At 38.7% G+C, this 15,682-nt stretch overlaps 1 protein-coding gene across 4 annotated transcripts in view; it reads left to right on the plus strand.

Annotated features, from left to right (window-relative positions):
- SLC1A2 (solute carrier family 1 member 2) overlaps positions 1-15,682 on the plus strand; it is a 90,741-nt gene that overhangs the window by 24,424 nt on the left and 50,635 nt on the right. Inside the window, exon 1 of one of the 4 annotated variants that reach the window (XM_027642483.1) lies at positions 6,948-7,044. The exons of 2 other annotated variants lie outside the window; for them this stretch is intronic. In XM_027642483.1, coding sequence (XP_027498284.1) covers positions 6,998-7,044 — 47 coding nt within the window. In that variant the 5' untranslated portion in view covers positions 6,948-6,997. Of the gene's footprint in view, positions 1-6,947; positions 7,045-8,349; positions 8,435-15,682 lie in introns of those variants that run through there. One more of the 4 variants, XM_027642487.1, reaches the window with a different exon arrangement.

Here is a 15,682-nt window from a genome sequence, read left to right on the forward strand (position 1 = left end):
TTCAGGACCAAGTTAAAAATAGAGAAATACCAGAAACCCCAGAAGTTCAGATTGTAACAAGAGCAGCGCTGCTTTTTGCTCTTCTCCACCAATCGCTAATACTTGTGTATTTCCCTCCATCCTGCAGCCAGTTTAGTCATCCCTTGCAGACAGCTGATGGCCATTGGGCTCTCTCAAGGGTAGCACATGTTAAGCCCTGCCCCACTCATCTGACTTCCCTGTAAAAACTGTTAGGGGGACTGGCCAGAGGATTTAAGAGCCAAAATTTATGCCCCAAGAAAGGCAAAATGCTACAGCTAGAGTCTCATTTAGAAGACTTAGTCAAATATTTGCAGAGACATTTACTTGCTTTTTCAGGGCGTTTCACTGCTCAGAGTCCAATAAATATCTCACACTGAATAGTACATCTAGATGTCATTTCACCAAAAATTGTGAATTATCCACTGTTTTCTTGTACTTGTATCTTCTTAGTTCCCACTGTGAAATGGAAAGGAAATTACTTAAGCATGGGGCAGAAGAGTTCAAGCCTGGTTTTGCAATGCCTCCTCTTATAAGCAGTCCCTGTGAGATTACTTGGAAGAATAAAGGCTGCATTCTTCCTGTCTGCAGAGCATATCAGGAAGCTGAAGCCAGGGGTTTTTTCTTACTGAAAAAAAATCAGACTGTGGTTTGTGCCCTGGGACATGGTGAAATGGGGAGGTGCCTGCCAGAGCTCCCCTGTTTTCCACATGGCCATTACTGCAGCACAGATGAGGAAAACATGTTTGGTTTTCTACCTCTACGCAGTTGGGAGTAGTCCAAGGTCTAGGTTGTCACTTCCAGGACAGATGGAGTTGGCTATTTGTCCTCCTCACAACTCTTTTGTGTGTGAAATTATTTTTCTTGTACCCATAAACACATACATACATGTTCTGTGCACGACTGTGTATTTTGGCCTCTGGGACCTCTCTCACACTGGAAAAATCCTTCCTCATTTTTACTGCATGATGGCCAAGTGACCCTTACCTTTATGCCAACTGCAATAATCATACCACGATGTTTCCCAGTGCAAGGGAAGGATGCACTCAGAATTAGCAACTACAAGGCTGTGAGCACAAAAAAGGTCTGTCTGTGTGTCTCTCCATCCCTTTCTGTTTCACAGGTTCAGGCTGTGGAATTGCCAATCATAAACTACAGGAGAAAGATTTCAAAGACTTGATGGCCTTGGCACTGATTCATTATATAATGAAATTTAACAGTAATATGTCTCAAAAAATGCACCATTCTGTAATTTGAAACTTGCTTCTCCCTCAGCTGTTTTTTAACAACATCCTGTTTAGAGAGGCTAAGATAAAAGTAAGAAAATCTGAGCAAGCAAATCTGATGCATGTTTTCCTCTCTCTTTGAGATGCAGTGAATAATTACAGACAGAGCTAACAAAATCATACATTGTAGAGCTGCTGAAAAATCATTATAAGAAACAAAAGACAACGAAATGTGTGTGGCTCCTGCATATTTTCCAGGCTGCACTAAGATCCCAGGGAAGTGTTGCACATCATGTGGTTCTTTTCTGTGTCTTCCTTACCCTCTTCTAAAGGTAGATATGAAAGAGGATTAATTTGAAAAGCACTTGGTGTCATCTTGCTCACCACCAATGTAAGGTAAGATTTATTAAGAGATCAGCCTAGTCTGTGGTGCAGCAAAGATTAGTCAGGCTTTAAAATAAAACTCTTTGGAAAAAAAGTTCACTAAAAATAAACTGTCATGCTTTCATCCATTACTAGGTACAGGGACTAGAAATAGACATCAATGCTTAAAACAATATGGAGTCACAACCATAGAATGAAGAAACGCCTGTCTTATTTTGAGATGTGTTAAATATGAATTTTAATACCCCTGCATTGGGTGGGGTGTGGTATCCTGGGTTTTTGAAGAAATCAGAAATTCTGCATTATTTTAAATGTTTAAATGTCATTCTGTTATTAAAGAAGCATGCAGATAGACCTGTCAGTTGGAATCTTCCCATTAATGAACATCACTGAAATTTTTGGTGCTTAAAAATGGATTTTTATTTGAATAGTGACAGGTTACTTTACATCCCAAACAATCTTGGCACCACTATTAGGGACTTAGCACATCAAATCTGGTGCACAGAGAGCACCATGACTCCACTTCCCAGCACGAATGGTAGGACACATTCACTGTCTGAGGCAGACTGATAGTAAGAGATTAAATGCAATCAAGCAAACAAGGCCCTTTGATCATAGTATCATAGAATGGTTTGTGTCAGAAGGGACCTTAAAGATCATCTAGTTCCAACCTTTCTGCTATGGGCAGGGAAGCCATTCAATAGATAAGGTTGCTCAGGACCCCATCCAACCGGGCCTTGAACACTTCCAGGGATGGGGCATCCACAACTTCACTGGGCAACCTGTTCCAGAGCCTCATCACCTTTACAGTAGGGAGTTTCTTCCTAATATATAATCTAAATCTCTCCTCTTTTAGTTCAAAACTGTTCCCCCATGTCCTATCACTATCTACCTGTGTATAAAGTCAGTCTCCATCTCTCACTGGGTTTTGTTTAAACTGGAGGGTCTGTGAAGAGCATCCCCAGCCTCTGCAGGTTAATTCTGCTGAGTAGAAGAGTTTTCGTAACAGCTAACCTTAGCCTTCGTTTCTGTCTCATAGAGCAGCCTATTTCATAATAGAATGCTTGTCTGACACCACTTGGTGTTATATCTTAACTTAAATACCTAATTTTTTACTGGAAGAGTTATGTTTGTTATATTAAAACTTACAAGAGATGCAGTTCAGGACTCAGTTCTCACTGTACAACAGCAGAATAAAATTCTAGTTTTGTTCTGATCATAATAAAGTTATCAGTCACTTGGGTTTATAATGTGGTATTTTCATGATGGTGTGCTATATTCAGCATAACCTATTTCCATTTCACCAGCATGGAAGATTCGGGGCCTCTCTTGTGGAATCCTTCAAATAGAACATTTGTTTTGTGAAAACTATCTTTTTACATCTCTTCAGAGAGCCTGTTCTAACTCCCAGATCATAATTGGAAATTATTTTGCTTCTTACTGAAAAATGTCAGGATGCCTTTGGCAACTGGCCTCATTGTGTTCTGTGGTGGTATTTATGTGTCTGGCACCTTGGACCAAATGAAGTGACAGTCAGTTCTCTGCACCTCAGTGTAGTCTTTCAGAATGACTGACTGGTCTTTGAATAGAGAAAAATGCGAAGTGGACTTTGAAAGATGGAATCAATCACACTGTTCCATGAATCGTGAGGTGTTCTACATGCTCACATGAGGGAGTGTTGTCATTAGCACGGTAGGGACAGTGATGTTTTCTTTCTAGAAAGTCTTACTTTAATTGCCTTTAGACCTTTTAGTACTGGCTGCATTTTGAGAAGAATCTTGAGTTGAAACATGATGATTTTCATTGTGAATGAGGTGACAATGTCTAACTCAGTATAAGCTTTTGCAAATTTAGGTGGCATATTCTGCTTTTCTAAGAACATTTTATTTTTGGTTTTCTGCTTAGCCACAAATGGGATTTAATTTACAAGGCTATCTTAGTTGCCTCTTTGTTGTCCCTCTGTAAAGACACCATTTGGGAAGTGTAATTAGAAAAAAATAAGAATTTAATACATCTGGATTAAACCACCCTTCTTTTTGATTAAATTTGTCCTAGAATCCTAAAATAAAAGGACAGTGATTTGTCAAGTATGTGGTATAGCATGAGAGGAAAATGTTTAGGTGATTATCCCTTGGCAGCTAAGTAATCTAACTGAGCAAACAGCAAAGTTCTACATTGTTGGTCACTTTAGTTTTATGCTGTTGTAAGTCTCTTAAGCTGAGTGGTATAACAAAAACTAAAAAGCAGGAATAAAGCCTGAGTGGTGACTCTGGTCTAAGAGTACTTCCATTTTCATTTAATGTGCATTGTTGCAATCCCAAGAGTGAATTCAATGAGCTGATGGTCCGTATTCTCACTGCAGCTCTCATTTGACTCGAGTATGAATCTCTGATGCAAGCCTAAGGACAATTAGACTTAGCAAAAATGTACTTCTCTAAGGCTGGTGTTATAAACCCGAGGGTCAGATAATTCATATACTTTTTCAAAGGACAATGTTTTTAAATGTTATCGCATGAGTGAAATTTAGATGTCTGTTCTATGAAAAATGCCTATGTATTGTTATCATTGCAACATAGTTCCTGGGAATCATTTTTGATTTTTATTGGAGTGGCTGAGATAATGCAGCTTGAACCAGGAAACACTGGATGGGTTGTTATGAAATAAAGTTACTAAGAAGTACCTAAAGCTTTGCACTAGGTTCTCACTATTGTGTCTAGGACTCTGCTTTGGAAGAGAGCACCTAGATATAGGAGGAATGTGAGTCCTAATATTAACTTTGTGAAATGAATGTTACCTAGAACTGATGTGAATGTCAAATCCAGGGGAGTAGGTTGAGATAGAAGGAGGTCAAAAACAGGGGAAGTTGTTCTTAAAAAACATCAGAAATTCTCAACAGCATATAATGATGCCTTAGCATTTTCCATACAGGTCTTTAATATTTGTTCTCCCTCTCAAGGCAAAAGGTGGATAGCATAAAAAGAGTTTGGATCCTAATTTGCAGAGATCATATCTGTGCAGTTCTGAGGCAGTTATTTGTGTCATTTGCAGGCATTCTTCCCCATTGTCTATGGGAAGAAAGTGGCAGAAGCCTCGAGGCTCTACCGTGAGTCTCGCAGCGTTTGGTGTGTCATTGACCAGTTTGAGTCACTGCATTGAGGGGACTCTGGCATTGTTTTCCAGTGTGTGTGCTGCTGGCCTTTTCTGCCAGGGAGCTGATTCTCCTGTGCCCCTTCAATCAGATTTGCTTATTGAAGCTAAAATGAAACACCAGTGAAACCTCTGTATTTCTACAGTGGCCTTCAAACACATTTCAGCCTCTTAACAGTGCTGTTGTGGGCAGCATTGCATTCATTTACTGTGCTGCCAGGTGAACAGAGGTACAGAGCAGTTTGGCAAATCACCAAAGTAACAGTGAACCCATGACAGACAGAGTCAAGGACAAGTCTAAAGGAGTTATAACTCTTAAAAATGCTAGTGAACCAATTCATCATTAACTACCTTATCTCCACTATTGCCAATAAAGTTGAGATGGCTTATTCCACTATAAGTTTTCCCTTAGAAGTGCCAAATTGTCCTAATAGTTGCCAATAGCATTTATATCCTGATTTAAGTTCATAGTAGAAGGAAAACACTGATAAAAGAACTGGAGTGTGTATCTTTATCAACTAGCAGCTATCTTGCCTCCTGTAAAGCAGTTGGTGACACCTACAATGAACTGGCTTCAGTTAGGCCTTTGAAAGAGTTGCCAGGTATCATAAAATTCTGATGTGTGTTTCTACTCCGAGATCAGCCTTTCTGTCAAGTCTGCCACACAGTCCCTTCCTGGGTGGTTGACAGTTTTTCACAGGGTTCATCAGTTGTGAGCTTTTGTGTTTTGTTTTGGTTTGGTTTTCTTTTGGCTGGATTTAAAAATGTTAGGCTGATGGGCAAAGCTATCACTTACCTTAAAGGAAAAAGGATATGACAAAAATGTAACTCCTCTGCTTTTTTCCTATAGCCATTGTAGTTGTGCCTTTAAAGCATGTCTGTCTAGAACATGCAACTTAGCTTTTTCTTGGACTGATTGTTTTTATGTCTCTTTCAAACTGATGGCTATATATATTTTTAATAATAATTTTTTTCAGGTTCTCATGAACTTTGTATTTTTTAATGAAAAATAAATTAAAAAATGCAGAAATCCTGTTTGTTTTTCCCAGACTGGGAAGTCTAGAAAGAAAGAACGTATCAGCAAAAAGCTACAATGAAAAACACTTCTAAAGGCAAATGTTTTGAATACCTGCACATTGCATGTGTAAAACTAAATAGGATTTTTTCAGTGTATGTGGCCTTCTCTTGTTCTGTTGAAAAGAGTGCTCCCTGAAACAAGATTACTATTCTTCTGAGTTCATTTCAGTTCATCCTAATATTGCATGCTTTAAAAATAAATCTGTTCCTTCATTTGGAGTTAAGCTATACATTTGCAAGACGTCAGAGGGTATTCTACTTAAGGAAATAATTAGTTATTTTTTTGACAGTATTATATGGGACCTTTTTCCCCCCAAGACATTGCACATCTATTTTCAGTATCCCCCAAAGGAATTTGCATAGCAAATTATTTCCAAGCTCGAGTAACAAAAGTTTGGAGATGGGAATATTCTTTGATGGCATTGCTGACCCTGATTGCTGAAAAAAAAAAAAAGGCTTGAAGCGCCCCTGTACAGTATAGCAATACAGAATGATTCTTTTTTTTATTGCTTGAAAACTTCGTAACTGAGAGAAAACTGAGCTGAGGAGTGTAGTCTAAGTCTTTGGAAAAGGTGTCAGAGGGAGGGAAAGAATGGATTAGTATCTGTGAGATTGTAGGGAATAACTTCCATGGTAGGCAGAAACAAAATTGCTGCTCTTAACAATTTTTGGACAGAGCTTTATGTACTGAAGCCAAAAACATGGAAGGGGATGAAGAAACTGAATTTTTTTACACATTCTTATTCTTTGTTGTGTGCAAGAGGGTGCTAGGGCACAGATGCGCAGTAACTGCAATCGTAACACAGTATTTAGGACGAGAGCAAGAAATGAGGTGGAGGCTTCTCTGTTCCATGTATCTTCAGCTTTCAGTGGTTTTCACTACAAATGTCAGATCTTGCATTTGCCATCCTATGTAGCTTACTGAGAAAAAACCTAATTGCTGAGTGTGACAAAATGTAAGGCATACCCAGAGCTCTGCGCAGTCTTCTCACCATTACTGTCAGAGAGAATGGCATGATCTCCAGATGTGCTTGCATCTGTTTTGTTTTGTTATTTTTTTTGTACAAGATATAAACTCCAATCTATGGCCAGCTGCATTGCTGAACAACTGAGGAGAGATTGAGCATAAGACCAGAAGTGACTGAATGAGATTTATATCTACAAAAGCAGGTAGCTCCTTCTTCTTACTCAGGTAAATCTCTTTCCTAGCATGCAGCTCATTTTCAGAGCAAGGAGCCCACGTCCTCCTATCAGGCAACCCTGTGCTTTGCGTAGTTCCTCTAAAAATCACACAGAGACATGGCTATCCCCCATTAACTTTAATATGGTTTGGTTCAGGTTCAAAAGCGTGGAGTCTTAGACGAACAGAGGAGATCTGGGTTCTATCTCAACCTGTCTAACCTTTAGCAAGCACCTCATGTTGGAGCCCTGGTGCTCTAGGTGTTTGTGCAGTTCTGGAGAACTGTATCCGAGGGAAACATGCTCTGGTCACACCTGTATGGTGTGCTGCCTGTATGGTATGCACACCTGTATGGAGATGCATGGTGTGCTGCCTTCTGCACCTGGTCATCTCAGTTGAGTGGCACAGAATAATGGGAGGCCTTCATTCAAGTCCCTTCCTGTTTCCTTCGAAGAAGCTACTGCTTCTTCTGCAAAGAAGACACCTTGTGTAACTACAGCTTTAAATTTTTCATATGATCATTGTCATGCAGCTGGTTCAGAAGGCAAATCAACCATGGTCTGGGTCATGCAGCACCATGATGTGCCTTGGAGGGCAGGACCATAATACTAGCCCTGGATGGCATAATCTGAGATACTCCTATAGCACTTTAAAATAAATCAACTGCCCCAAATCCCAAACAATGTTCTTGATAATCATCAATTCTGATTATTGTGATATTAAGTTACTTTTCTTGTCTATAGCCTTTTATTGGCTGTGGAAAAGGGCTCATGAGACAACTGCTAAAGAGGGATGCATCCAGTGATATTTGAATGAGCTTTAAGATAATTTGGGTCAGGATAAGTAACCAGAAATCTTACCATCTCAGGCAAGCCCAGAAGATCATGATACCATTTCTTTTGTACAGGATCCAGCACTAGGAAGCTGCACATAGAGCGCAGCCCAAGCACTTCAGTCTCCACCTGCTGAGTTCAGTCTGTAATAGTTGAGTGTAAGGAAGATCTTCCAAGGTTCCTGTTCCTTTGGAATCAGAGGTGAAACTGTGAGATGAGCGTGAGCAGACGTACAGAGTATATCACAGAGCAAAAGCATCCTTGTAAAAAACAGCTGTTTTGTCATTTCTTCATCCTTTGAATGAACCTACAGAAGTCTGTAAGATCAGAGTATGACAGTCCTAGAGCTCACCAGCTCTGGACCCGGGCAGACTCAGATTTGAGATAGTTTGCATCAACTCAGAGGTTCCAGGGGCTCTAGCAAATTATTGTGAAACAGCAGTTGTTTTTCTCCTCATGTTTGTTTTTTTCTGTTGTTTTGAAGTGTGAATCAAGGTTGTACCTCCATCAGTAACTGATCAAGAGAAGAATCTGCAAAAAATAGCAGCTAAGCACAGAGAGTGACCATACTGAGTGCATGTTGTTTGCTGTCTACTAACCTTTATCCTGAGTGCCAGTCATAGATACACCTCCTGAAACATTAAAACGGGAGCTAAACCAAAGCTACTCCCATCATAAGAACATTTTCTTCACTCCAGCACTTTTAATTGTGCAATAGTGCATGCTTTGTGCCCCTCAAAGATTTGAGGTTTGAGTATACCCTCACGCAAAAAAGCAAGTTTGCTTTTGGGGAGCTTTCTCCCTTGTATATTAAAGTCAAGTAAGAGGAAGTGTCTTTCTTCATGAGATCCTGTCCTTATCTTTAGAAGTTAATAGTTCCTGTTAAAATTTCCCTCTTTCTCTTTTCCTTGTGTACACTCCTTTTATGTCTGAACGCAAAGTTATGAAACTGGAGTTAGGACATTCACATGTGTTTACAAAGAACAAAGGTGGCATTCATTCAAATTGTTTGTGTTGTTTGCTTTCTTAGTTTTTCACTTCTTTATTAGTAATCCCTTATTTTAAGTCTGTATTCAACACATCATACTTGACTTTGGTTACAGGTTACTTGGCAGAGGTACAGCAGACTCAGCTGTTAAAAACAAAAAAAATAATTCACCACCTTTTTATGACTGGTTGCCATTAAAATAAGAATGTTAATTCAGACTGTAGAGACATTAACATGGAAAACTCCAGCGAGGAGCAGGAAGAATTAAATACATGAGCACTGTGAGACTTCCAGGCAGTGTAGGACCAAACCAGACTCCCATCTTCCTTCAGACCTATGCAAATGCTGAAACCCTTGCTAGCTAGACATGTCACTTTTCCTGTCTGAAACACCACCTCGCACTCTAAAACTACTAGGGTGAACGTATCTCATTTGTCATTAGGTGTAGTTTCAGGATCATGCCTCAGTAAAAGGTTAATTTTAAAAGCCCCTTTGTGCCTGCTTCTAGGTGAATGGAAAGGGAAGAGGAGGTACAGGTGGGCTGCTGCTGCTGCTACTGCTGCTGTTTTCTTGTGTAGCACAACGGGTGTCTCAAAGCCCATGCCAGAGGAGACAAAAGGGAAGAAAACTGACTGCAGAGGAAAACAGACTTTGTATGACTCCAAGGCAATACAGTTGCAGTGCTTCCGTAAGACTTTTCTCATCACTGCAATGCCCTACATTCTCTTCTAGCAATGGATTTTAAGAATAAGCTCTCCTGCCCCAATAGCACCTCACATGGGCTGATGTGAAGAAGATGCATAATTGCTTGTTGAAAATGGCAACAAACAAGAAATGTCTGGTTATTAATTCTCCTTCCTTCACATGCACATTTGCTTCAAACCACTGTGCTGGAACCATGCTGAAATCCTAGGGAACTGGCAAATGAAAGACATTGGGGCAGGCAATAGTCTAACCAAATTCTAGTGTAAGCTTTATGCTATGGTTCATTTTCATGGCACTCTTCACACTGTGTTGAGAAGTGTGAATGTTTCCATTGTCAAGATTCCTCTTTAGAAGTTTTTTCCCATGCTACATTGAAGGGAAGTAAGAGAAGCATTTCATGTTTAAAGAGCCAAACACACACAGCCTGTAGGTTGGGCTGCTGGACCTACAGAGGTGGACAAAAACACACAATGAATAGAAACATTGAAAGCTGTTTTTTTAAACTCTGATTGTTTGCATTCAACACAATCCTTTTGCTTCACCTCTCTGTAAGAGATATTTGTGAAAGGAACTGCCTGCAAAAAGTCAGGGTCAAGTACAAATTGTAAGATAGATGAGGAAGCTTGAACATAAGATTGCAATTTTGTGTTGTCTAATTTTCTTGCAAATGAATTTTCAACTTTCCTGTCCACAGTCAAATACTACTTAAATATAGTATTACATGCTGCTTTCTAGCTCATGCTTCTGTGAAAAAATTCCTAGACACTTCACTCTGCATATGCAGAGTTTCAAAAGCTCTTCTGAGAACCTTCAGGGCCCAAAGCATTGATGCGTTAAAGAGTCTTTTCTAACACGTATGGCTTTAATATTTCTCCACAATGAAAGATTTGGCTGGGGAAAAAATGTTCAAAGATGTGGACCTGTGACATTGTTTATTGTATTACTTATCATTTGAATTCTTCAATTTGTTTGTTACAGATGATCAACATGCTTATTGGTATACTTTTGAGATATTAACATTCATTTTTATGTCTCTTCCTGAGTTAATCTGATTTAACAACTTCTAAAATTATCTTTTTTTATGTAATAAATTTTGTGTTTAGGCCTGCTAAAGTGACCAATAGTGACAGTAATTCTTAAGGCTGCTAAAACTTTTCCACTATTAAGTTATTTTTGTTTCCTTATAGATTTGGCTTTTGAGGGGAAAAAAATTTCATATATTTTATGTGCAATCATATATATGGTTGTTCATTATAAATATCTATTTTAAATATATATATTTTAGCAAGAATAAGCAAAATCAGCAGCTGTAATTTTTTTTTATTTTAGTATGAAGATCCACATTTCACTTGTGTAATAATTCATATGACCCCTAGTCAGGGATGTGAAGAGTAGAAATTGTAAATTACTGCTAGTTTAACTTCTCTCTGAGGGTATACACTGAGGAATGGTGTTATGAGTATGTATCCTGGCAAGCAGTGATGATGTGTTTGTTCTGGTTTTGCATGTTTGCATTTGGTAGACCTCCTGGGATTTTTCTTTCTTATATTTTATTCAAAGAACACCTGAAGGGCACATATATGTTGCTTTATTTGTGTTGAACAACTGATGGGGTTATTATTCAAAGAGAAAAGCATAAAATGGCATTAATAACGTTGCCACAAACTAAAACATAGGGTGTCCAGTATTCTGTGATGTTTCATTTATTTGTCATAGAGATATGGCCCAGCGATGAAGGGAGTCTAATAAAATCATGGTAATTTTGGGAATCTGATTTTATAGCAGATATTTAAACTGCCTGGAGAATCTGTGTGAGAAAGGAATCTGTAAACAAAGATCTTGGGGCATGCTTGCTTAATCAATCACTTCAAACTAAAGTCAGATAAGAACCACCCTGGCTGAATTTTCAAACTGTCACAATGTGTTATGCTGTTGTCTTGCTGTAGTAGTTGTAATTTGGGTACCCAGATGGTTTCCCATTCTTCTTAATAAGCTAGGCTGAAGGTTATGTTATGTCTTGTGATGGGAAGAATGAATCACATTATGGAGATGTCCCTTATGGAGATGAAAATATATGTGGACCTGAGGTAGCCAGAGACCTTCATCTTAGCATATCTGAAATGGAAATATGTTCCAAACTTTCACTGAATTTTTCTCAAGCCCTGAACTTTGACTACACCCTGAATTAGGAGTAGATAGGCACTCAATTGAGAGAAAAAAACCCAAGATAATTCATTAGTGGGCTGAGGCCTTAAAAAATGGTATAAATATGTATTTGTCAGTGAGTGAGAGGTAGCAGCTCAGAAAATAAATTAAACATAAGGAGATTAAAGGGGCAGGCAAGTGAGAGACAAAAAAAGAGATGTACTGACCTTGCTTAACTTGGAAAAGCTAATTAATAAAGAGGAAAAACACAGTTCAGGATTCAACATGAAGGTTAGCTTTCTTTTAGGTGATGCTTATTAAAAATCTTGGGCATTACTATACAAAATAAGAGTATGAATAGCTATTATTTCTACTAGAAATAAGTGAGTCTAGACTGTAACATTCTAGTCTAGTGACTGTGTAGAAAACCTGTGAATGATTTTTTTCTTGGACTCTCTTTTAAGCAGAAAAACTTCTCATTGGGAATTGTGGAGGACCAACCTTTTATATTCCAAGGTTAGAGCAAAGGGAGTTGAAATGTCATCGTTGGCACACACATGAATGAAGTAAGGGACGTCTTCTTTTAATTAGACAGTGTCCATCTTATACAGTTGTAATGACAATAACACTTCTTTCATATAAAACTGGAAACAAGAAGAGATACAAAACAAGTAGATGTTTCCAAGGATATTGAAATGAGTGGCAGAGGACTAATTTGTACAGTAATGGATACCAAGTGTGTTATTTTAGCCTTAAAAATTGTGGTAACATTCTGTTGAATTTTCCCAACCCTCCCCTTCTTTTATGCTGCATGCAGATAAACCCTAATTGAATGTAAAAACAATACTGGATTTAATGTGTTTGACAAAAATGTGTCCATGCTATAAAAATACTGTGTTAACAAAGCAAACCAACTTTCCATTTAATGAGTTTAAAAGTAGGTTGGCTGCTAGTGCAGGTGTGCATTTCATCATACCAGGCAATCTGTAAACACACTTCCTGCAAATGCAGTAATAAGCCAAGTTGTTTTTAACCTGAGTGATGTGTAAGAGAAGGGAGAGCAATCAAAATTTTTTTTCTTCTTCATACACACAATACAGGAAACTGTATAACAGGTTCTGGCATTCTGTGTAGTGGATAGTCAAGTTCCATGTTTCTAGAGATGAATAGCTAAAAGAAGGAGAAACTGAGAAGATTTTTATTTGGTAAAATTATACAGTCAAAATGCACAGGTCCTGTATTTTCGTTCAAAGGTGGGATTTCATACATGAATAAAACAAGTTAAGGGTTAGGATTTTGTAGCTTTGCTCTGTTGTTGTATACTTTTGCACTTTTTTGCCTATACCGTGTGTATTCACTCTTGCTGTTCGTGTTTCATGTTTATTTTTAAGTATAGATGAAGAACGTATTTTGTCATCTAACACCTATGCATCCTGTTATAAATAACCCCTTGCAAAACACCTGTGAGTCACTATTTGTGCTCCTAATAAATTAGCAAGCAAGGAAGTATTGAAATGCATGGAAAATGTTAAGGTTATAAAATTTTTTGCATTAGTCTTTGCCATGGAAGTGATCAAGCTACCAAAACTGAGAGCTAGAGGCAAAAATGCAGAGGACATTAGTTGTCGTTCTCAGTAGCTGCCTGGTTTGTGCTGGGAAGGCCTCTAAGGTAACTTGGACTTATGGCACCAGTAAATGTGGTGGTGTGAGGTGCTATTCAGTGCTGCTTTGCCCAAGCCTCTGCTGCCTTCTGCAAGTCTGTGCCAGCTCTTGAACCACTGTGGGCAGTCAGGGGTGGTGGTGTGTCAAGAAAGCTGTAGGAGTGTACCTCTGCCATAAATCATAATTTCTAGCTCCTGTCACTCTAAAAGTGGACATGCCAGATTACCTGGGTCATTTTAGACCAGTCTTCTCTCCTCTGAAATGAAGCCCTTTTGCTGTTTCCGGTTACTAGAAAAAACCACAGCCTCCTGCATCAGTAGAAGATGTTTTTTTAATTCAGTATTTTAAGCTTTAGTTGCTGAAGATTTTAAACCAGAATAATGAAGAAGGAGGCAGAATAGGAATAAAAACAAAGTTAAAATAAAGTGAATTGTATTATAAAATTATTTCATTGTCACCTGACAATTAAAGCCCAGAACAGGAAAACAATAGTGTGTCCCCAAATTTGTATTAATCTGGGCCAAAATTTGAGCTTCATTAAGTTCTTAGGAAACTGGATTTTGCTTTAGCCCAGTTTACCTTCTGACGCTATATATATCAATACATAAGATGCTTGTTTTAGAAGAAATTCATTTTTTGTCAGCAAAAGGAATGCCCATTCATCTCTAGTAGAGTTCTACTGTGTAGCAAAAAAGGAGAAGAGATCTTTCTCTTTGTAAGTGGTGCCATGATGGCCAGGCAAAACCCTTCTGAAATCCACTAGAAATAAGACTTCATACCCTGCCAGGAAGGCTGAAGACGGTATTGTTTCCAAGGCACTTTACTGCAGCTGCTGGGGAGATTTCACTGCATACAGTTGAAACAAACTGTACTTTTGCACCTTGAAAGTTCAAGCGGACCTGTCAAGAAATATAATAAATGTAATAATTATGGTAAGAGGAGTGATGCATTGGTTCTGGTTTAAAATTTCTCAAATGTCACTCATACACTTCTGGAAAATTAGTTACCTGAGTTCTGGGAAGCCTGCCCATGCATGCAGCATGGCACAACTGGAGTTTCTCTGCAGGTGTGGGAACAACAAGGAGTGGGGAATGGCCAGCTGCTGCTGTGGAGGAGAGGAGTGGGGACAGATGAAGGACACAAGACTGAGAGAGAAGTTGGTTAGAGAAAATGCTGAGGGCTCCTCTTCAAGCAATTAATACTTCAGTATTTTATCTGGAGAAAATATTTTGGTTTTGATGAATCTGCTGCTTTCCATCAGCTGAAGGAGCTTGCTTATCATTTTTGGGGATGGCCTCAGTGCTTGTGTAAATGTCCTCAAGGACACTTGTGTATTTTGAAACATTCTCTGACCGATGCCCAGTGAAGGGTGCAGTGGCTGAAAGGTCACAGGAGACATTTGCTGGGGTAATGACCTTTGGCCACTTACACAGCAATGGCGTGATATTTGGGCTGTCCCAACAGCTTAAAGAAGCGTTAACAGCAGAAAAAACTGAGTTAAAGATTTCAAGAATTGCAAGACTGACCCATTTTTGTGTTACAGTAAATACAACCATGAAAATTTATAGTCATTAGAAAGTAGCAAGGTTAGTGTATGAGACTTGAGCTGGGCAGAGAGAGAGAGGAGAAGAGAACTAAACATAAATATGAGGTAGGTTCAAGTCAGTGACTCCATGATGCCTGAGGAAAGACACACAAATGCACAATCACAGATTTTCATTCCTAGAGCTTTTCAAATATTTCAGTGGTACAAACTGTATGCTTTGATTGGTGTCACCTGTTAATTAATCTGGCAGAAAAGTACCAGAGATTAAACAGACTTGTTACTGCAGGGTATGTGGAAAGGGCAACAGAGTTTTAAAGAGCATTTGAAGAGAATGCTTCTTCAATTAGATTGGTTGTGCAAAACAAACTTTCAAATTTTCCCACTTAAATCTGTATGCTAAATACTTAGCTGAAGACAAGCAATTAAACTAGCACGTACTATGTTGTTTGCAGGGATGCAAAGCTAAATCATGTACTCTGTGGATTTTTAATATCGATTTTTTCACTAATCCAAAGCACATACATGTGCTGTAAGGTACTATAAAGCTTTGCATCATAACTTCAGCACATGATTCTGTTGATTTATGCTTGTTTACAAATTTAGCCTAACCTGAGCATTATCATGCCCTAGGACTTGGACACAACCAGAGCATTACTGGTCTATCTTATTTTTAGTGTGTTTATTGTGGCTGCTTCCTCACTCTGTTGGTTTGAATACATACAGCCATTATTCATAATTTAATCATTCTTTAGGCATTGGTTGCTTTCAGTT

Source organism: Corapipo altera, unplaced genomic scaffold, assembly GCF_003945725.1.
Source record: "Corapipo altera isolate COAL_440 unplaced genomic scaffold, ASM394572v1 23b, whole genome shotgun sequence".
NCBI lineage: Eukaryota > Metazoa > Chordata > Aves > Passeriformes > Pipridae > Corapipo > Corapipo altera.